Below are 22,815 nucleotides of genomic sequence, written 5' to 3'. Positions count from 1 at the left end.
TGATGATCTAACACACACAGGAGAGAGCACAGGCGCTTACTGATGATCTAACACACACAGGAGAGACCACAGACGCTTACTGATGATCTACTGTAACACACACAGGAGAGAGCACAGGCGCTTACTGATGATCTAACACACACAGGAGAGACCACAGACGCTTACTGATGATCTAACACACGCAGGAGAGAGCACAGGCGCTTACTGATGATCTAACACACACAGGAGAGAGCACAGGCGCTTACTGATGATCTAACACACACGAGAGAGCACAGGCACTTTCTGATGATCTAACACACACACGAGAGAGCACAGACGCTTACTGATGATCTAACACACACACGAGAGAGCACAGGCACTTTCTGATGATCTAACACACACACGAGAGAGCACAGACGCTTACTGATGATCTAACACACACACGAGAGAGCACAGGCACTTTCTGATGATCTAAAGGGCCGTTCACAACATATGAAGGCAAACGTTCAACAAAAAATATCTTTCTCGTTAATATGAATGACGATGTTCACACATAAACTATAACGATAACGACATGAAGAACGATATCGTTGGGGATCACTTTTAGAGCGATTTTGAAAATGATAAAAAGCTAACAGCCATCACATTCATTAACACAAGGAGAGACTGAGCTTATCGTTGGTTAGTGTGGACGCTTTTATTGTTATGGTTATAGTCCTCGTGCATGGTGTGAACGGCCCTTAACACACGACAAGAAGAGAGACTTCCCACTTATTGCTTATTTAATTAAGTAAAAGACAGAAGACTATAATCTCAATCACATCTGCACTGCTAACTGCTAAGTACAGAGTGAGATGATTAATGTGTGATTAATGCCTGTTACTCAGATTACCGCAATCTTAATTCACTCATTCATCACAGTTGAGTTAGTAGAGAATAGACTGTGATCTCAGTGGACTGGTATGAGTCAGAGTCCTTTCTCACCTTGGTGAGCTCAGAGCAGGTTTTATAGAGCACTGCGTGGTCAGGGTTGTCCAGCCGCTCCCGCAGGCTGATCAGGCCTTCCACTGAATCATCCCGGTAGTCCAGGGAGAACCCTGCCGAGCAGAAAAACAACACACACTTTTCATCACAGGCGGGGAGGGAGGGACCTCAGAGACTTGGCAGGACGAGGCCCTCACAGTAACATGAAATAGGAATGTCAACCAGAGACCGGGGCGAGAGGTAAGATGAGACTTCTCACTGAGGAAGTTACATGTTCCAGATTCACAAAAAAAGTCTTTAACTGGTTTAACTGTGATCACCAGGATAACAAAACCTGTTTTTATTTCGTGTCAAGAGCGCCCTGCCAAAGGCTGACAGCTATATGACAGTGCTATTGCACATTATGTGTGGGTGGAGCGCTGCATTAAGAGTGTGCGGCTATATGACAGTGCTATTGCACATTATGTGTGGGTGGAGCGCTGCATTAAGAGTGTGCGGCTATATGACAGTGCTATTGCACATTACGTGTGGGTGGAGCGCTGTGTTAAGAGTGTGCGGCTATATGACAGTGCTATTGCACATTATGTGTGGGTGGAGCGCTGCATTAAGAGTGTGCAGCTATATGACAGTGCTATTGCACATTACGTGTGGGTGGAGCGCTGTGTTAAGAGTGTGCAGCTATATGACAGTGCTATTGCACATTATGTGTGGGTGGAGCGCTGCATTAAGAGTGTGCGGCTATATGACAGTGCTATTGCACATTACGTGTGGGTGGAGCGCTGTGTTAAGAGTGTGCAGCTATATGACAGTGCTATTGCACATTATGTGTGGGTGGAGCGCTGCATTAAGAGTGTGCAGCTATATGACAGTGCTATTGCACATTATGTGTGGGTGGAGCGCTGTGTTAAGCGTGTGCAGCTATGACAGTGCTATTGCACATTATGTGTGGGTGGAGCGCTGTGTTAAGCGTGTGCAGCTATGACAGTGCTATTGCACATTATGTGTGGGTGGAGCGCTGCATTAAGAGTGTGCAGCTATATGACAGTGCTATTGCACATTACGTGTGGGTGGAGCGCTGTGTTAAGCGTGTGCAGCTATGACAGTGCTATTGCACATTATGTGTGGGTGGAGCGCTGCATTAAGAGTGTGCGGCTATATGACAGTGCTATTGCACATTACGTGTGGGTGGAGCGCTGTGTTAAGCGTGTGCAGCTATGACAGTGCTATTGCACATTATGTGTGGGTGGAGCGCTGTGTTAAGCGTGTGCAGCTATGACAGTGCTATTGCACATTACGTGTGGGTGGAGCGCTGTGTTAAGCGTGTGCAGCTATGACAGTGCTATTGCACATTATGTGTGGGTGGAGCGCTGCATTAAGCTGTGTTAAGCGTGTGCTGGCGGCGCGCCTCACCCTCGTAGCGCAGCTGGATGTGCAGCAGGGTGTAGATGCAGTCCACGGCCGCCCGGCGCACCAGAGGGACGGGGTCAGTGCAGCGGGGGGCCAGCCGGCCCAGCAGAGCGCCCAGGTTGTGGAACGTCACCATGTTCTACAGCCAGCCATGCAGGCCACAGCAGACACACACACAGAGGAGCAGCATTCATAGACACAAGGTTAGAGACAGACCATCTGCACATCTTAAAGCACAGACACTTCATGAGATGCACCACATACACACCTATAGACTCATGGTATGTCATAGCAAATATAGTGAAGCAAGTTCTAAAACAAGCTAATACAGTTTATGAAGGTAATGGCATGAAAATAACATTAGATATGCTTTATTATAGGGGCCCTATTAAGATAAACTAAGACAAAACATAGCCTGAGTCTCTCTATCTTACCTTCACATTGAGACTATCCAAGTAGAACTGCAGGATCTCCAGTGTGGTCAGGATCGCCCTCTCTCGCTCATGGTCCTGTCCGGAACTCAACCATCCCTCTATGTGCTGAACATACCAATACAACCCATACAGGGGTGGAGTAGAGAGGTCAAACACCAGGAGAAACTCTGGAGGAGAATGCCATGTAATAGTAATGTACAGACAGTGGAGTGCTCCATACCTTAAAGACGGTCTGAAGTCCATCTGGACTCAGGTCACGCGCCAACACACTCCGCAACAGGTCACTCAGAGCTTTGAACGTCTCAGAGTACAAGACCTGCAAGACAAACATGATGTTGTGCGGTGCAGCGCCAGAGGAATAGCCTTTTTGCACAGCCTACTTTCCCAGCTGTCCATAAAAAGAGTCGATTGTGATCCAATATCAACAGAAAACATTTGATCTCCACTCTCTACGTTCATATTTTCACAGGCCAGAATGAATCATGATAATGTGAGTGGCTGCAGCTGCCAGGGCTGCCATCCGTGTGGTGATTGGGAGCTAAGCAGCGTGCAGCAGGGCGTGGAGGAGGTGGAGGAGGAGGAGGAGGAGGAGGAGGAGGAGGAGGAGGAGGAGGAGGTGGAGGAGGAGGAGGAGGAGAAGCCTGGCTCAGTGCTGCAGCGCATGGAGCATCAGGAGCCCAGCCTGCAGCTTCACAAGGCCGTGAACACATCCACAGAGATGTGTAGCAGCAGGAAAAACAGCATCGCAGAGGATTCTGCATACACTCTGAGGTAGCCATCTCAAAGACACAAAGGACTGACCAGTGCCGTAACAGTGTCTTATCCCTATAGTATCCCTATAAGAACAGAACCTAGTAAGAACAGGGCTCGAGGCCACAGGGTTCTATAGTAGCCACAGTCTCTCACCTCCCGCTGCTGAGGGTCCAGGGCCTCGTCCTCTTTGCCCTTGTCCGGCGTGTCCAGCGGAGGCAGGCAGTACACGCTGTTCATGCAGGTCCGCAGAATGTCAAAGTTATCAACCTCCGTCAGCACAGGGTCCAAGTTACTGACAGCTGTGTCAAGGACCAACCAGGTAACAGAGAACAACGTCATTGCACAAGCCAGACAACACAATGGCCTGGAGATAAATGGGGCCAATGCTGCCAACCAAAAAAAAACGTTCAAACGTCATTTAAACCTAAACAGCAACACAAATCTGAGCGCTCCATCTCTTTCTGTCCCCTAGTTGACCAGTCAGGTGAGAGCAGCGCTGTTTAAAGGAGTTGACCAGTCAGGTGAGAGCAGCGCTGTTTAAAGGATACACAAGGTTGGCACACGTGGTCATGACGAGGTGGCGCACAGGAGTTCTCATCACTTCTGTGGATTCTGCTTTTATAAAGTCCTGCAATGACAGTTCAACAAGCTTGGGTGCAAGTTTAATGTTGCATCTCACTTTTAATAGATGCTGACTGCTGATAATAATCAATGCTGCAATATCAGTACTGGTATTAATGATAACCCTATGATACAAGTACAATCTAAAACAACCTGCTATGTTGCTATTGACGTTATAAACATTGCTTGAGTTGATTACAGTGTAGATTGCTGAGTAATTGTGGTGCGATGGGGTGTTAAGGTGAGTGGGGAGCACACTGGACACTAACTGACCATCATCACTCCAATCAGCTCCTGCTTGCGTGCGAACAGGTAGCTCTGTCGGCGCACACACCCACTGATGGCCTTCGCTATGAGACCCACACTCTGGATCAGACTCATCTTCATGGTCATGTCCTGCTCAGGAGTGGAGCGCAAAACACACACACCCGTGTACACACACACACACACACACACACACGCACACACACACACACACACACACACACACACTAAGACTGTGGAAATGTCACAGTGACTCTAAGAATAGCCCAAGAGCAAATCAACCAAAGCAGAGTGAAAGGTTGGCCCAAGTGTAATCGTTAAACTCCGATTACACATCACACACGGGTTACAGCATGCCCACTGAGCCGTACACACCTTAAATGAGCTTATTTTAAACCAGCAGCACATATAAACAGATTAGAAAAAAGGAATCACAATCTGCATGGCGGGTTGTGATTGGGTGAGAGGCAGGCCAAGAGGAAGTTGAGAAGATCCCTGCAATCAAGAGGGAATTCACACAGTGCCAAGTGTAATTGAATGAATCAGATATGACGAGGATCTGAAACCCAGCATGGAGAAAAAAGAGCTCATGAGCTCAGAAAACATCATTGCAGAGTGATTAGTGAAGAAGAAAAATACAATTGCGTTAGTACGGGGGACCTGGGCGAAAAAAAAAACAAACTTTCTGAACTTCTGAGAGGACGATAAAAAAAAAGAAACTCTGGCAGACAACAACGTATTTGTCTCGAACACAGAGCGCCATTGGATGGAGCCCAAACCAGCGGCTTAACAGCTCATCAACAAATGCTCACTCCAGAACGCCAGTCATTACCAGCTAATGACGCTCAATTGGAGTCCCATGCCAATTAGCACCAGGCCAAATCAGCTCTCAAGTTTGCTGTAGAAGTTCAGAAAGCTGGGTCTGCTGCCAGTGCCCCAGAGACAGTGAAGGGCATTAGTGAGAGTCTGACTGAGGAGGAGGAGGAGGAGGAGGAGGAAGATGGGGGGCGGGGGGAGGGAGAGGGGGCAGAGGGCTTCTCCTCCTGTGGGGTTTCCTCTCACGGTACCTTGGTCTCTACTTTTATCCCCAGAACCTGCACAACATAAAATTAAGAAGGAGTTTAAGGCACCGTTGAAAATGTCTCTCATCACAAGATATCTTCTCCTCCTAAAGAGCAAACACCACTGACCAGTTGTTTATACCAGTATTAGTGGTTGTTAGTAAGCCAGCAATTCAGTGATAATGATGTTTACTTGTATGGTATATGAATACTTTGAAATCAATTCATTAAAAACATATTGACAAATTGATACATTGCCCAGTTTTCTTTTAAGTAGAGCATCTGAAAAATTGCAACCAGAGTACATGTGCCAGTCTGACAGCCAAGCGAGTGTTTAGTTCTAGAGCATACCCACATGAATTAATGCATTTTACTGCAGCATGATGTATGAAACTATGCTACGGGTCAATGAAGGCATTACATAGACCAGAGAAGAGGCAAGTTTCCATTCATTAAAGCAACACCAAAGAACTTTCCCTCTGTAGCACGCACGCTATTTGTTTATCCAGCAAATCCAGGCTTTGCAAATAACAATGTCCACAGACAAGGTAGAATATCTTGCATGACTTATAAAAGTACAATGTATTGCGACATCAGATGCAAGTCAAATTTGTAGTTTCTTATGTCTCATTCCATCGAACTACAGATCCGCTACCCGATCTGGCAAACTTACATAGTGCGGTTATAGCCGATAGAGGGCCGCGAAGCAAATGCATAATTGCCGTTCACCCTGTTATGAGTTGATGAACCACTAAAACGATTTTGGAAACATTATTTTAAGGTACAAAAAAACTCTTTGGTGTTGCTTTAAGAAGAAGCAAGAAAATCACAGCTTCACTAGGTGTGTGACATGTGGCTCAGTCCTACACTGACTGACCACACTCAAGGCCTCCGCACACGGCCCTTGCGGCCCACTCCGCCTTCCATGTTTAATTCCACTCCATTCCATTGTTTTCAATACAGCCCTGCACATTAGCCTTGAACTCTGCTGTCGCCATCTTGTCGATTACGATCCGGTTCTATTTTTGTCAACGCCACTCAATCAAATCCATTGTTGTTGTAAGCTTCTCAGTTACACATTTGGGTGCTGGTGTGTGTGGGCAACTGACAGAAAGTGCCGGAGCACTCATGTTGGCTCCTATGTGCCAAATGCTTTAGGCAGGTGTAAAACTTGCCCAATGGAAAACAAATATCTTGACCCCAAAATAGTCGATGCTATCTGGCTAAAGCTAATTGTTGTTGGAGTTCAACACCAATAGCCCTGCAATGCATGAATCAATTCAGCTACTAACTGTTATTAACTAACTTTCATGTCACATGCCCAAAGTTGGCCCAGTGCTCTCATATTTGTGTGAAAGTGAGAAGCTCCAAGCAGATGTGAGGACACAGTGGTCAATCTAAACTGAGCCCTGCAATAAGTTCAGCTTTAGAGGCCACTGCCAGGAGCATGATTGTAACAATGAAAACCACAGCCAGCAGTTTTCCATGACCACAGGCGCATAAACACACACCACACACACACACACACACACACACACACACACACTCACTTAGAGAGGTCAGAAAATGAGACGGGAGCGCGTCAGTCTAAGTCAGCGAAAGTTCATCGTCAAAAATGGAAAACAAAGAATTCAATGACCTTTCAAGGCTTATGCCACACTCATTAGAAAGTGGGTCCAAAAAAGCTTTTTACTGGAGACGCTGTGTCACTCTTGCATGACTGTATAGTCTTGCCAATCTGCCAATTGTGGCCTGTCGGCGGTGGTCTATGGGTAAGGGGTTAAACGGGCACAGGCAGACCACTGGGGGAACTCTGCCACACGTGTCGCCTGCGGGCCACTCCGTCAGGGCCGTGCCGAGTGTTGTGAGCCCCTGTGACGTGAGGTCATCTCTGCGGACGCCAGCTCGCAGACTCGGCCTGTGCCCGCTGCTCCGGGGCGGGCAGTGGAAAGGCAACGGCTCGCCGGCCAACGGGCTCAGCCACAACTATCTGGACTGTTCTCACCGACCATTAGGAAACTATTACGGCTCACGGCGAAAAAGCACAGCACTCCGCGGTGGTCAGAGAGGGGGAGTCCCCTACAGAGACTGTTTGTGTCAGGCTCAATAAACAACCCGCCTTCGCTAGAATGGCACATTTAATGGAGTGTGATTGCACTGTTTAGAAATACTTGCTATGGCTAATTAAGCCGTGGCATTCCGAGAGGGACCTGGGCCTTCAGAGAGCCCACCCCAGTGCTCTGTGAGATATGCAGTCCTCTCGGACGGCCATACCTTAGTGTTGAAGTGCTTGCTGATGCTCTTGAGGATCTGACCGTCAATGTGGCTGAGGATCTGGTCCTCGGGGGCGTTCAGGGCCACGTAGCCGTAGCACAGGATTAGGGTGCTCTTCATCTTCTCTGTGTCCACCTCGTTCTTGTCCTACAACACCACAACAACCCAAACGATTAGTCCCAAGGCTGATCTAATTACAAATGATCAACTTAGCAAGCAGGAATGTTAACTAATGCCTTGCTGTTTTCAAAAGTCTAAAAAGGACTTGTTCATATCTCATGAACAACACCCCGGGAGAAGAAAATATGATGTTATTTGTTAAAGTAAATGTAATTGGGGAAAAAAACAGACAAGGGCTTATGTCTCTATTTGTTTATTTGATCCTCGTCCATATATTGGCCAAATCAATGTGTTGCGTACTTTGAGCAGAGCGAAGATCCCCGAGGATTTTTTGAAGGCATCCGATTTCCCAAACTCCTCCAGCTTCGCCAGAGTGGCATCAAGATGGTTGCTGGCACAAAGCCCGACTCCCATCGCAACTCCCTGTGAGAGCAATTACAACATAATACAGGAGCTCAAGTGTCAGCCTCAGCCTCCAACAACAACCACACGCTCATTACTCACACAGCCCAGAGCAAGGTGATTACGCTCCATTCTGATAAAGCTGCGCTGAAACTAGGGATTAACTCCACACATACAGCAAATGATAGCTCTGAAAAACAGTCAAGGCTTCGTTTGAAAATTCACTGCCAATTAAGTGTACTCGCTGTCACAAGACATCTTGGGCAACTGGGTCTAAGGAAGCCCATCAGAAGGGAGATGCCATTCAGAGATTGTGGTGACAGGAGATTGCTCCATATACCACACCACAGACAGATGTTAGCTTCATACAGATCATGGCTGCAGCGTTGTCCAGGGGTACACTACACAGTGGGCAGTACAGGCGGTCGGTGAGGGCTCGTACCTCTCTCTCGATGGCGTCATGGTGACGCACACTGATGAGCACCTCCTGGAGCTGCTTCTTCACCAGGTCTCTGTTGTAGCACTGCTGAAGGGTCATCCCTATACACCTGTACAGGAAACTCTGGACAAAGAGAGCTCCATCACTACCATGACCTTTAACTACATGAAACTAAAGCAGCTCAACTAACTGGTAACAGCTTTTGTTTGGATGACTCTACAATACATACATACATACAATACAAGGAATTTCTGTTGCAATTGTGCAATTGTGCAATTGTGTGTGTGTGTGTGTGTGTGTGTGTGTGTGTGTGTGTGTGTGTGTGTGTGTGTGTGTGTGTGTGTGTGTGTGTGTGTGTGTGTGTGTGAGAGAGAGTTATGAGAGGGATCACACGGTGTAAAACAGTCTTCCACTGTGTAGACATTGACAGATTAAAGTGATGGCGCTAGCACACAGTACATTATGGCCCTACACATCCCCCTCTGAACTGACCTTCTCCTCCAGGGAGTGGTTGTAGGTAGACAGATAACGCGTCGCTTCAGTGGCCAGCTGACAGCTCCACTTGTCATCAGCTATGGCCACCAGAGTTTTGGACAAGAGCTGGAAGCAGAAAAAAGTCAAGTCTATGTTCAGGGCAATCACATACATAAAAGTAAACGGTCACCAGTCCCTTAATAGCCTGTAGCCTGTATGATAGAGAAAAGGCACAGCTCTTACAATTCAACACAAGCACAAGATTGGCAAAGAAGTAGTGATAGCAGAGAGCTCAGGAATGCATCTGATAGATCTACTGCACCAACCTACCTGCAGTATACCATCTTCCCAGATGTACTTGTCTATAGTGTCAGACGAGGATTCTACGAAAGACAGAGACAAACATGAACATGAGTACCAGACAGCCTGATAAAATTGATCGTACAGATTGCAAACTGAGAATAACCAGCTGCATAAAAAGCACTTTGTGTGGTCCACCACAGCATAAAAGTCAACAAAACTCCGAACAAGCGATTATATTTAGTGGAATGTTCGAGGGCAAGATGCACAATTTCACAAGGGGATTAGAACTTAGCCAAAAAGTGAGATAAGTTTTTCCTCTAAAGAAATATTCCGTGGTGGACTTGTAAAATGCCGTTTCTTATAACATCCCATTAGCAGAGGTGTTGTGGTTGAGAAAAAAAAAGAGCCTCATTCATTTACCAAAAATCCATTTTTATGACAAGCACAGCAATACCTCCAAACTATGAACCTTCATGAAATAAATCCGACGTGAAAAAAAGCTTTGCGAGTCGGTATTGGGGTAAATGGAAGAATGAGTGGGCCATAAAAGCTGGCTTCAGACTCCACTATGCCCAGTCAGTCTTGCAGCAAAAGTAGAAGCGGGCACAGCGCCACAGGTGACCCATGCGCTCAGAGGAGACTCACCGTCCAGCTGAGCCAGGAGCGGCGGGATGGCCTTCTCCCACACCTGCTCGGCGTTGGGGTGGATGTTGGGGGAGAGAAGGTTGAGCAGATTGAGGGAGGGGGCGCCATGCCCGCGATAGCGGAACGGGAAGGCAGCGTTCACCTGGGACAGATCAGGCCAAAAGGATTGGTCATTTACAAACCACAGCAGCAGCAACCATTTGGAATACTGGCAAACAATGCAACATTCATTCCACAAAGTAAAGTGAAGTATAGCATGCTGTTTTGGAAGCACATCATCTAACACTGTCAGGTTTGCTGTTCTGAACATTTCCTGTGCTTCCACCATGGAGAGAACACGCAGCCTGTACTCAGCAGAACTGAGGACAGAACTCTGGCTCAAAGCCAGCGCTTATGGGACACAGCAGCACTGTCTGTTCAAATACAGAAAACAGTGTGTGTGCGTGTGTGTGTGTGTGTGTGTCTGAGAAACACTCATTGTCCCTAGGACTGCTCAAGTCTGTGGAGAGGTCTGCCGGCTGCCTTACCAGGAGCCGGATCATCAGGACGTGTGGAGACGGAAGGTTGGTGCCTGTGGGAGGAGACAGAGCAGGGGGCAAACTCAGGGGAACACTCTCCCGGGACACACCAATCTACAAGCATTACAATTAACGAGTAAATGATTACCAACTGCACGGCACTCACACACGGGACTCGCTTAATCATCGTCTCCACCAAAGAAACGATTATGGCTTACAGTTCAGGACCCCGCGCACATTATTTCAGTGATAAATATGGCTTTTCATTCGACTAATTAAAAGCAGACACGTCTGGCCCGCCGAACGGGACTTTAATGAAAACAAAATGTCTGCGGCTGCGAGGCACTTCCAGCGGCTGGGTGGAAAAAGAGCGCCTGGCCACTCGGAGAAGAGCTGACGTGTCGAGACTGCCGCGCACGCTCAGCCTGTTTACAGTTTACACCCCCGACACTGGGCAGAGGCCTGGCCAGCAGCCCACGGGAGTGGAAAAGCCCTCGTCACGGCAACGCACGCTCATTATGAAATCACCGCCGCCATGGCTACCTGGGGCGCTGAAGTCGATGGTGAAGTTGGGATCCTGGGCAGCTCGCTTCTTATTGGCTAGCAGGATGAGGCTCTTGCAGAGGGGCGTGGTGGCGTTGGAATACAGTCCTGGAGTCAAGTAGCCAACCAGCATTGGCCATAACACCTACAGAGACCCATAAAAAAACAATAAAATGGCAAAGGTTAATCATCTGGAAATAAGTAGTTTTTGTGAACAAATGACATGACAAACTCTGCATTCCCACCATATAGGAGTGCATGAGGAACAGAATTTATGAGGGTTTTATCTTAAAGTTTCTCTCATCTCCTTGAAAAAAAAAGAATCCAATAACACACCCTATAAAATGAACTGCTACCATCATTCTCTGCTAGAGAGTGCAACAAACATGGGATATTTTAGCAGCTTGTAAAACGTGTGAGGAGACATCTTGGCAACAGCGGCGCGGTATGTGTTGGTGTTGGGAGAGCGGCTGGAAAAAGGGCTCATATCTCCTGACTGCTGCTGTACTTGGCCACCGCGGCGCCGTGTGCCCAGGGCTTCCTGAGCTCATCCATTACGGCGTGAGCGAGCGAGCGAGCGCTGAGCCTGCGCTGAGCCTGCGCTGAGCCTGCGCTGAGCCTGCGCCGGAGCTGTGGGAAAGCTGAGCCGTCCTCCCCGGCCGGCGTGACGGGAGGCCGACCCACGGGGGAGAGATGAGGACATCTGGCCATGGTGGCCGATTTATAACGGATCCGTCTTCAGATGCTGCTTTTGTTTCACGCTCCTCAGACTGAAGCCGTGATCTCCAGAGTGCAGTGCAAAAGCACACAGACTCCTACATCAGTGTCAGCGACTTAGAGACAGATTGGAAGGGAAGGAAGTCACATGCAAATATGCCAGTTCCATTGGTTTTGCATGTTCAAGCACATTATATACACATATACTGTAGGCCTACCAAACCTCTGCACTGCTCTTACACTGCTTTAACAAGCCATGAAAATCAGACATTTCCGTTTAGGAACTGGCTTTGATCTGTGAAATTAGGATTGTGGGTCCATTCCTCAATTAGTAGAGCTACAGCAACTTCTACCACTTTTGAAGCTGAAAAATAGGATTTCTGTGTGTGTGTGTGTGTGTGTGTGTGTGTGTGTGTGTTTGTGTGTGTGTGTGTGTAGGAGTGTGGAGAGAGGATGACTTACATCAGTCAGGCGTCCCACTGTGGTGGTGAACAGGTGCAGAGTGTTGTCACACATGCTTCGCAAGGCCTCATTGGTCACCTCCTCGGGGTCTGTGGGACGCTGTCCACGCTACAGACGAAAGGAGGTCAGAGGTCAAACAGACACATTCCTGATTATGGCTGGAATTCTCCCAGGTGAGGAGGAAACAGACTCACATAGTACGTGTCTGGGAGAGCGCAGTGCTGGACGATGAAGCGCACTAGCAGATCTCCCCCGTCCAGCTCCAGGTAGCCATGGTGAGCCATGGCACTGATCACTTGGACAACCATCTTCTTCACCTAAGACGGGATTAACACACACACACACACACACACACACACACACACACAAGAATTATAAACACATAGTTGAACTTTCTCCTATCCATAAAGACATACTGTAAACCAACATGTGTATCGTAACACCCCCATTTATCACCACTTTTGTTCAGAAATTCTAGAACAACGATGTTTTTTAACACTTCAAAACAACATTTACTAAATGAACCTTACATTTTTCAGTAGCCATAGATGTGTAGATTTGAACAAAATCTGGTTTGGTTCTTAACGGGAGCATTTACTGCCTGAAATATCCGATTTTGTTTACCACGCTCAGAGTTATAGTGCTGGCCTGATGGGTCGCCTATTTATACCGTTTCAACAGCACATGAACGGTTAGACCGAGAATTCTCGTCATGAAATTAAAATTCCACTGGAGCTCCAAGCAGTTGTGTACACGCAGCCTTACAACACTGTTTACAGCTCTTCGAGTCACGGTAAAATGTCATTTTTGGTACATAGCTAGTTTAGATACACCTATGGTGTGGGTGGTTGCGTTTCTTTAGGAATCCGCCGTCTTGGTTTGTATAGAAATGGATATTAAGTGACACATACACGCAAGACGGTGGAAATACGGGACCGACGGTAATAGGGGGAGTTCCGATACACATCTTAAGTTACTAAACATAAAGTACTACATTGCAATCTTACACCAACACTCCACACATATAAACAAGGTGCTTTGTGACTTGTACAAAGGAACAAAACAAAGGAACATCCCTCTCAAGGGACGAAGCCATCATATCACTGGTCTTGGTCAATATCAATGGTCTTTACAATTCTGTTCACCCACAACATTAGATTAGGTTCTGCATTATGCTAGAGCAGTGGAACTAGAAGAAGCTATTCAGAAAAGAAAAGTCTTCAAAGACACAAATAACAATACCTGATTTCTTAGTAATGAAAAGCAGAAAGGCATAATAAGCAGCTGTTGCTGGAAGACTACGACAAATAAAACAATTAATGTCCAGCATCACTGTGGCTAAACTGATGTAAGACCGTGTGCAGAACTGGACCTGGACTTGCATTACCTTATTGCTGTGGTCAGCCAGGGGCTGGCGGATGCTTGCCAGGATGAGCAGCTTCTTGCTTTCCATGATGGATGCTGCGGGAAGAAGGTAAATCACCACTGACAATGTGCATCATCACAGACACAGACACAGACACAGACACAGACACACACAAACTGAATCTAAAGCTGACCTACAAAGAGAGACAGAGGACTTCAAACACATCTAAAATACTAAAAAGTCTAAATATGGAGGATATGAGCCCATGTCCGAATGACTCAGCAGATGGAGCAGGAAGGCCTTAGCCGTGGCAGTGAGGAGATGGCAGCGTTGTGGTGCCTGTGGCTCTTACTGGAGGAGTTGATGAGGTGTCTGAGGACCGCCAGAGAACCCACACGGTTCCTCTCGTTGCTGTTCTCCAGTTTCTGCAGAACAAACACCAGCAGCCTGTCAGGGAAGGTGTTGGCTGGAATACAAGGAGGAGGAAAGAGGAAATCAGAGACATCAGACATGTTGGGAATGGGACATCTCACATAGCATGTCCTCTACAAGCTATCCATCCATATCGACTTTTAAATCCAAAGAAGAATGCGACACTTCTCAATATTTCTATGCTTTCTCTCCATCTTGCCTCAGGTGTTTCTGATATTTGTTCAACTTTTCACAGGGCCAGAGGCAAAGAAAAAAGAAAGAGTGAAAATCCTGCTTTCATCCTGCAGTCAAGAGTTACATCACTGTTGCAAGTCCGGAACATTCATTTTTCTCACCGACTAGAACTAAATTTCACAACATCAAGCAGTACAGTAGCTCTGGGTTAGAACCACAGCACCAAAAACACTTGGGTGTAAATGTGTTAGCGAACCAGAGCTGCCAGCTGGAAGTGGACTGTTTTTTACTGAAGGCACGTGAAGTCTGTGTCACCTGAGAGTAAACATGCATTACTCCAGTGGGCCACGGGCGGCTGACTGTGTGTCCAGACTACCGAGGCCTAACTCAATCCCCATCACATGACGGCCGGATTACTGGCCCGGTCAAATGATTGTGATCGAGAACACTGGAGGGCCTCATCCAAAAGGTGCTAAACAGAGACGTGAAGATGAAGACATGTGTCCCCGGGGCAGTGCCTACCTAGAATACTGAAGCATCGTAAGATCTCGTTGTGGTTCTTCACAGTAGGAGGGTTGCTGTAGTCCATGGGTGCACAAATCTAGAATGGGAGAGATTAGTGCAGAATTAGGGGACCGAGATGCTTTCATTCATAAACTGTACAAGAGGATAAGTTGGAACCCCTTCATGACTTCTACAGAAGTCTGGCATGGCTGTTCTCCACCTATTGTATGTTCTGAGCCCTTTAGCCCATCAGATACACCTCTAAAGGGAAGGCTCTAAACTCTAACAGGAACCTCTCTGCCCAGTTGATGGCCTACACAGGTATACAGGCTTATATCAATGCAGCTTTTCAACAGTCCACTTCCACTATGTCAATATGCAGTACAATATACATTTTTAGCAATATTCAATACATATCTAATTCCAGTAAATGATATGACATAATTGATAAATACTGAGGTTCAGTACAACAGAACAATGCATAACAGTTTGACTGACAGACAAGTGCAGTTTAAAAGTAAGGGGACACTGCAGTGATATCCACTGAGGTGGTGGGGCGGTGAGGCTCTACCAGGTGGAGTGTGATAGCATTGGTGATGTATACTCTACCTGCTGGTGCAGAGCCTGAAGCAGACTGTCCAGCTGAGTCTCCAACACCCGGCTCCCCATGCTCACAGAAGCATCTAGAATCTGGCACAGACTCTGAAAGGACACAATAAACCCCATTTCAGGTTTTTAGCTACACACAGGAAATGTTTTATTCCTTGTGCTACTGGTTGAGGACACAGCGGTCAATCAACAGCCTTGTTTTATCAATATAACACCACATGGTGTAGGATACAACAACAATGCACACCAGGGCAGGGGACAGACGCAAGACATGCCTCATGTTGTATCCGTGACAGGCCCTCTTGCACAGTACAACATGCCCTGTCTGTAGCCCAGAACTGCTAAACACAACAACATAACTCCCCAACCATGGATCCTGCACAGCAGGATACAACAGCAACAAATGTGCCTTAGTGAGCATTTAACCAAAGTTTTCAAACATTAACACATTGCCCAACAATTCTATACGTCAGCAAGGGGCAGCTACAACTTAAAGTAATCTGTCCTGTTCCAGACCAAATATGAACAGACTGAAGTGTTTGAAGCAAATGCAGCGTGTGCATAACGTACATCATTAACACTGCACTTCTCATGCACTGTGAACTGAAATGAAACTACTATATAAGATTACAGAGTTTCACAAAATGAAAGCATCCATGTGAAGCCTCATGAGGCCTACCTTGCTGATGATGTAATGCTCGGGGTTCTTCTTGTAGAGAGAGAGGATTGTGGGTAGGAGTTTGGGCAACTGCTCCTCCAGCTTATCATGTGCCATCAGGTGGCTCATAGGCCCCAGAGCTTCCGCCACAGTCAGACGCAGCTGGGGTGCACAGCACGACACACAACACAGTCAGGTCTCCACTTAGTAACACAAAATCAGTTAAACTGGGCTTATCTGTGAGGCTGATGCAACATACTTCACATCCTCAATAATCTAGAGTGTTGCTCTGGCCACACTGTGGCTTTCAGTTATGCACGAAACAAGGGGGCCACTCCCACTCCTAACACTATGTTAAACAGGGATGCAAACAGGTAACGGGTAAAAAAGGTGAGAGTGCGTGGAGAGTTCCATACCAGTTTGAGTCTGGGCCTAACCCACTCCCCATCTTCCTCCCTTATTCATTCATTCTCATCTCTTCACTGTCCTATGATATAAAATCTAAAAGGCCCGGAAATATAACTAAAAAGATGAGAACATTGTGTGGAAAGATAAAACTGTCCACAACTGGGTGGTACTCATTCCCTTTGCTGATTAATTGGTCAGGAGTGAGATGATAATGAATGGAGACCAGTCAAATCTTAGCAGCTTTATCCAGCATGGACAGAGCAGGACAGTGGACACCACTTAACCAATGTACATAACCAATGGCTGTGTTGATGGTGTCCATATTAAACGACACAGATGTGTATTTTCATTCAAATTGAGTAAACAACTGCATTAAAATCTGTTGTTCTTCTGTTTACAAGAACAATATGTTTGCTGTACTTCCAAAAGGATTCAGTAGGAACTTACTGTATAACTTACATTTAATTTCACCACTGGTTACATCCCTTGGAAATTGAAAGTGGACTAAGAGTGTCCAGAGCATTTGTGAATTGAGGCCTAATTCGAGGTAGAGTAGGGTTGGCAGAATATGAGTGGGTAAACAAAGCAGTCGTCTGCTTCTAGTTCTCTTCCTCTACAATGCTTGAATGATGCAACTCTGGTTACTCATCGATGTACAACATGTACACAGTTTTAAGGGTGATCTAATTGAAAGTGAATACTCCCATGCTATCATTATTCCCCTATTTTAAATTCAGTCTAAAACTCCAGGAGGATCTTTAATATGAAGCAGTCGGAGCTAATTCTAGACACTGCAGAGAGACTTCTTCAGAGAGGGAGATCAGGGGCCAGACGGCATTCCGTGACTTCTATTTGAACAAAAGAACAGCCCTTGAGCACAAACTGGATTAGCTCTAATTGGTGCTGTGCTCTCCCTGGTTAAGTGTACCTTGGAATCGCGGCTCTGGAGCCAGTTGGAGAAGAGGATGTCATAGGAGGCGTAGATCTCGCTGGAGAAGGTGTCCTTGCGCACTGTGGGATCCGGGGCCTTGTCCAAGTTGGCGAGGTACTCCAGAATGCTCTCACTGAAGTGCGAGAGTGCTGTGGCAGAGGGAGAGAAGGAACAGATTCACCACAGTGAGTCACAGTGCACAACGCAACACTGTCCTAACATGGCCAAAGACACAATTTTTTTTTATTCTTTTTTAGAAAAACAAAGGCAACACCAACCAATAACTGAATAAACTCATGGTGGCCCTAGCAACCTTGAAATAAATATTATCAAGTTCACTCACCAGAGGAGAACACCCACTTCATATTGTCTTGTTTAGCCATGCCCAGCATTGGCAGCATAGTCCCCAGAATGGCATTGAGGAAGGGAACCATTCCATAAACTACAAACAAATATATATTTATATTTTAGTGCACATTAAATATACATTTTAAGCATTCTGTTTTAAACAGATCTCACATAGTGCACACTGTAGCTCTTTTTAGATTCTTACAGCTCTAACTACTAAAAACTAAGACATATAACTAAGATATATATAAACATATAAGGGATTCTTTATATTCTATATATGGGAGTGGATGCAGTTAATTTTTTATGCAACATTTACTCAACACTGAGCATGACACCTAAAGTAAATACATTTTTCAGAGCACCGTGTCAACAAAATAGGTTACAAAAACATGTTTATTGTGTTACCCTGCTTTTGAAAGCAAACTATTACAAAAGACGTGTTGCATATCTCACCATTAGAATCAGAGAGACTGGCTAATGTTTGGACCACAAAGAAATGCGGTAGGACCCCTGGCTGGAACTTGCTTAGGATCTCCTCCATTATGTCATTAATGTGTTTGTTACCAACTGCAACCAGTATGTTGCTAGCTGCCTGCTGCCAATCTGGAACCACCTCCTGAAAAAAGGAAATATTGCACAGTTCAGAAAAACATCTTAACCTTCTTACTGTATAATGTAATGTATAATTAGAATAGTATGATATTATGACAATTAATGTTCAGAGGCCTTGTTTTGCATAGATCATTCCATAAGCAAATCTGTTATTCACAACCACCAAAAGCTTTCATAGTGGGGTTGCCTCACCTTTGACCTTGTCATTTCATCTGAGGCCAGAGAAATTACGCTCTTGATTTTAGGGTAACTGATCTCATCGATCTTGCTTTTCACCACAAGCTCAATAGTCTGCAGTATGACAACTCTATGTCCAACAATCAGCTGCAAAGGGAAAAGGGAGAAGGGAGCAAATCTTGTCATTCAGGTGAAACTGGCTTTGGGATCTTGCGTCACTCTGAAGGGTTTGCAAAGTCAAAAACACTGGGATTCAAACATTAGTCACACAGCTTTATTACATGCTTAGTCTTGTTAGCATCATAAGTTAGGCCTACCACTTCCTCCAGAGCAGCACTGTGCAATACTAGAAGTGTAACAGTAATTTTTGGGGTAGTAAGTCTAGTACTACCCCTAACATTCACTAACAATATTGCTGATGCTCAACACATTTAATCAGGAATAGTATTTTGAAAAGGTGTCAAATGTGTTTTTGGCTTTAATTAACTAAACTGACATATGGTCTGCCGCTTAATATGTTTGTGTGGAAACTCAAATTTGGTACATGGTCCACACGCAAAAATGCCTGCTGTTGATTAACAGTTTAAACATTTGATTTGGTACATATCTGTATTGACCTAATGTCCTGGACCTAAATGGAATATGTTTACCTTTACACCCCTATGCAATACCACAGAAAAAAGCAGATAATCTGAGGTTTTCATCATCAGAGCAACAGCGTGACAGCAATATCACTGGAAGCTGGTCCTCCCGCTGCCTGATTTCCTGTTTTGAACTGATACACGCCAGCGCTCACATGATGCCATGTGACATCATCATGAAAACCACAATATCACCATGACAAGAGAGAACAGGGTAAGGCATCTCCCCTGCCAACAGTTTATCACACTGGGATCAATCAATTACAGAAGACACAGCTTGTATATACAGATAGATAGATAGATCCCCAGGGGAAATTCAATTCTATACGTGTATAGGAGAGGACCAGGGCTTACACAGCAGTGTCTACAGGTCTTATGATATGATAAAGATGTCAATCATACAATGTCAATCATACAAACTCTGCACATATGGGCTACACACATTGTACAATCATGTACAGGTCCTTATAAGAATTCCTGTCAACAAGAAAACAGCATTCCTTTCTAACCACTGGTAGCAGTGACTGACCTTAGGATGCTTCACTAGGTAGTCCTGGCACATGGAGAGGACCCTCTCTGGCTGCTGGCTGCCCAGAGTTAGTATGGACTTCCGCACCTGCTCCTGCACTAATGAGTCTTTGTCATTAGCGGCGTCCAGCAATGCCAGGGTCACCTCTGGGCAAGACAAACACAGACAGAAAAGTTAGAGCTTCAACCAGCCTTCACCTGTAGGCTACCTGTAGTTTAACTTCACTTTGTTCTCAACCCTAATGTTAAAATGCAATGGTACTATAAACAAGGGGTGTGTCATCTGTGGATGATAACTTCTGAAGGTGACATACTTTACACACAAGACCTATGACTCAGGAACATATAATTTCGTGCTGTTACATGCACAATGGGTTTCTGTCAGAGAAGCACTGTAACATCATAGGTCTACTCACGGTCCACATCCAAGTCCTCCATTTGGCCTGATGAAAGGCTAACGGTGGCGAATTAGGAATGCATCGAGGAATGACGTTCCAGAACCGTCCCCTCTTCTGTTAACCTCCCTGTGTAAATAAGAACGTCCAGGTGCTGTGTTTGTCACGGGGTATGCATGCATTACACTTTCAGCCACCTTGACATATCGAGTTTCTTATCACCCAAAACACTATCAGGCAACATTTGCATGATAACTGCGACGCATTTCATAAATTACATCTAACAAGAATATAAATGAGAGACTATTGGATACCCGGCTGTGTTATCACTGTCTGCAAGCTACTATAGCTCCATGGTCGGAAGAAAGGATAGGTTAGCTTACTGCACTTCCTTGTTAAAAGACTATGCACTGACGTTAACTTGCATGTGCTGCTGCTGACAACTGCTAGCTCTAGCTAAACAGCCGTCAAGCTTTGGTGTCTGTTCACTGTTAGCAGCTAACGTAGCCTATTTTCCCTAGCTTTAAGAACACGACACTCTCCTTACAACCTATACGATTCAACGAATGCAGGACCTATAACATATTCAACCCAAGATAAGCTTGTCTGGTTAAATTTACCGTTTTAGTGTGTAGCTAGCTCTCCTCTCCTAGAAGGTGCTACACGAAGTTAATCCGATCCCTGCAGGCCAGTCAGTCTCAAAGGCAAAATGATGAAGACGGCAACATTCAGAAGGTTACGGGAGTGTCATTAATGTTTCTGTACAGTAATGCTATTTCTCAATCGTTATGGTGAAACCGCTGTCATGTAGTGTATGACTGCACAAAACAGTGCAGGTAAACACGCCTAATCATGTGCTTCTACTCAGCGAGAGCGTATCATAGCCGAGTGGGCGTGCCAGACAGACCAGTCCTCCAAACATCAACCAGGAAGATACTTAGTGTAGGTATACAGACTGTTAGGGAGAGTCTACTCTGATGGGTCGAGAAGTCCTGCATCAACAGTTTATCAGTTTACCACTGAATTGTGATGATTGTCACAATCACATAACCTTCTTTTGAGGACTTTAGGCTATGCCAATCAAAACAAAATCCAAATCCATGACATTTTTAATTTCGCCTTCATCAACTAGGCCTGCTCTGCATGGGCACATTATTTGCAGTAGAAGGAACTAGCAGAGGCCAAGCATAAGCCTAATCATTCAAAGAATCTCACAGGAGTGCATCCATCACTCCATCCACTTAGATAGGCCTAGAGATGAATGGGCCCTTCAAAGTTCCACCATTCCCCTCGTCCATCCAACTGCCAGTAGAGGCAGTATTTGTTCACAAGTAGGCTACATTTTATCAGTTTGCAACTCAGAGGGCTCTATTTTGACTATCAGAAACAAACAGCAAGCGAAGCTTATTCTTATCTAAGTCAGTCAGTCAGTGACGAATTTTGCGCCATGCGCTCACTTTTATTTAGCCTTATACCAGGGGTGTGGCAGAAGGTGTGGTCTGCAAGCTACTATAGTTCCATGGTCGGAAGAAAGGATAGGTTAGCTTACTGCACTTCCTTGTTAAAAGACTATGCACTGACGTTAACTTGCATGTGCTGCTGCTGACAAAAATCGCTATCTTACACCCTCTAAAAATCATTAGCCACAAGAAAAACCTAGGCCTATAGCGAAAGGCCTTGAGTTCAAATAATAGACGAGTGCAGAATGCACAGGTTTCAGTAAAGCATGATCCGCACCAGCCTCGGCTCAATAGTGATACTGTAAGTAGCCTAACACATTATATTCATTAAACATTTTATGTTGATTGTGTGTGTGTGTGTGTGTGTGTGTGCGCGCACGCGCGGTGCGTATGTGTAAAAGTAGACTAATGGGCGGGTGCAAAAGTATGCATTCATGCATTCACACATACTCTCTCTCACTCATTCTACATTCCTCTCGGATTTTTTATGAATTACCAGATGATTTGGTGACTTCTGCAGAATACTGATGTATTACCTAATTGACCATTAAATGAACATAAAATCCAGTTCACCGGATGCCAGACTGATTCATATCCAAGTTATATTCCCCCTAATTAAAAACGTGATTTGCAAATCTGGCCGTTCTACTCTCTGTCTCTCCGCAGAGTGGTCTGGGCCAGCCTGACTTCCCTCTGTGTTCTCTGGAGCTCCGAGCTCTGACGGACCACTGACAGCTTTACAGAGCTAGACCAGACAGAGCGCATCACTGCTGTCTCATTAAATGACACTACACTAATAACACACCAAATGATGAGGCCACAGAGACTGTGTCAAAGAACAGATTATGCTTAGATCCAGGACTATGTGTGTGTGTGTGTGTGTGTGTGTGTGTGTCTGGGTGGGTGGGTGGATGGAGGGTTGAATGGACAAGTGCCATCAGGACATCAGTTTTTGTCCTGTTGAGAGATCATGGTAAAATGCGAGGTTAAAGACTGGATGGCAGGAAACACAACTCACTAAAGTCTGAGAAGTACTGGCCCTATTGCTAAGGGTTTTTACACTAGCCTAGTCTGCTCTCTTCTTTTTCATTAAATTATATTGGTGTTGAAACATTTAACATGTTACATCAAATGCTATGTAGAGTACAGCTGCTATGTTACTGACAATA

General features: G+C 45.6%; 1 protein-coding gene across 2 annotated transcripts in view; it reads right to left on the bottom strand.

The window, feature by feature from the left end:
- mroh1 (maestro heat-like repeat family member 1) overlaps positions 1-21,048 on the bottom strand; it is a 29,552-nt gene extending 8,504 nt beyond the window's left edge. The window contains exons 1-30 of one of the 2 annotated variants that reach the window (XM_042106900.1): positions 20,807-21,048; positions 20,208-20,315; positions 19,793-19,938; positions 18,638-18,769; positions 18,287-18,449; positions 17,826-17,924; positions 17,480-17,631; positions 16,165-16,305; positions 15,486-15,578; positions 14,895-14,973; positions 14,119-14,232; positions 13,788-13,861; positions 12,595-12,717; positions 12,401-12,508; positions 11,222-11,366; positions 10,688-10,731; positions 10,161-10,302; positions 9,543-9,595; positions 9,231-9,338; positions 8,742-8,861; positions 8,198-8,320; positions 7,778-7,924; positions 5,510-5,536; positions 4,452-4,574; positions 4,106-4,185; positions 3,711-3,849; positions 3,025-3,120; positions 2,805-2,909; positions 2,374-2,509; positions 964-1,076 (exon numbers count right to left, since the gene is read on the bottom strand). In XM_042106900.1, the coding sequence (XP_041962834.1) occupies positions 964-1,076; positions 2,374-2,509; positions 2,805-2,909; positions 3,025-3,120; positions 3,711-3,849; positions 4,106-4,185; positions 4,452-4,574; positions 5,510-5,536; positions 7,778-7,924; positions 8,198-8,320; positions 8,742-8,861; positions 9,231-9,338; positions 9,543-9,595; positions 10,161-10,302; positions 10,688-10,731; positions 11,222-11,366; positions 12,401-12,508; positions 12,595-12,717; positions 13,788-13,861; positions 14,119-14,232; positions 14,895-14,973; positions 15,486-15,578; positions 16,165-16,305; positions 17,480-17,631; positions 17,826-17,924; positions 18,287-18,449; positions 18,638-18,769; positions 19,793-19,938; positions 20,208-20,229 (3,147 nt within the window). In that variant the 5' untranslated portion in view covers positions 20,230-20,315; positions 20,807-21,048. The remainder of the gene's footprint in view (positions 1-963; positions 1,077-2,373; positions 2,510-2,804; positions 2,910-3,024; positions 3,121-3,710; positions 3,850-4,105; positions 4,186-4,451; positions 4,575-5,509; positions 5,537-7,777; positions 7,925-8,197; positions 8,321-8,741; positions 8,862-9,230; positions 9,339-9,542; positions 9,596-10,160; positions 10,303-10,687; positions 10,732-11,221; positions 11,367-12,400; positions 12,509-12,594; positions 12,718-13,787; positions 13,862-14,118; positions 14,233-14,894; positions 14,974-15,485; positions 15,579-16,164; positions 16,306-17,479; positions 17,632-17,825; positions 17,925-18,286; positions 18,450-18,637; positions 18,770-19,792; positions 19,939-20,207; positions 20,316-20,806) is intronic. The other variant, XM_042106901.1, reaches the window with a different exon arrangement.
- Between the last annotated feature and the right edge of the window lie 1,767 nt (positions 21,049-22,815).

Source organism: Alosa sapidissima, chromosome 10 (genome assembly GCF_018492685.1).
Source record: "Alosa sapidissima isolate fAloSap1 chromosome 10, fAloSap1.pri, whole genome shotgun sequence".
NCBI classification, from domain to species: Eukaryota; Metazoa; Chordata; class Actinopteri; order Clupeiformes; family Clupeidae; genus Alosa; species Alosa sapidissima.
Note: the sequence above shows the minus strand (reverse complement) of the source record. Positions and strands in the feature narration are given on the sequence as shown.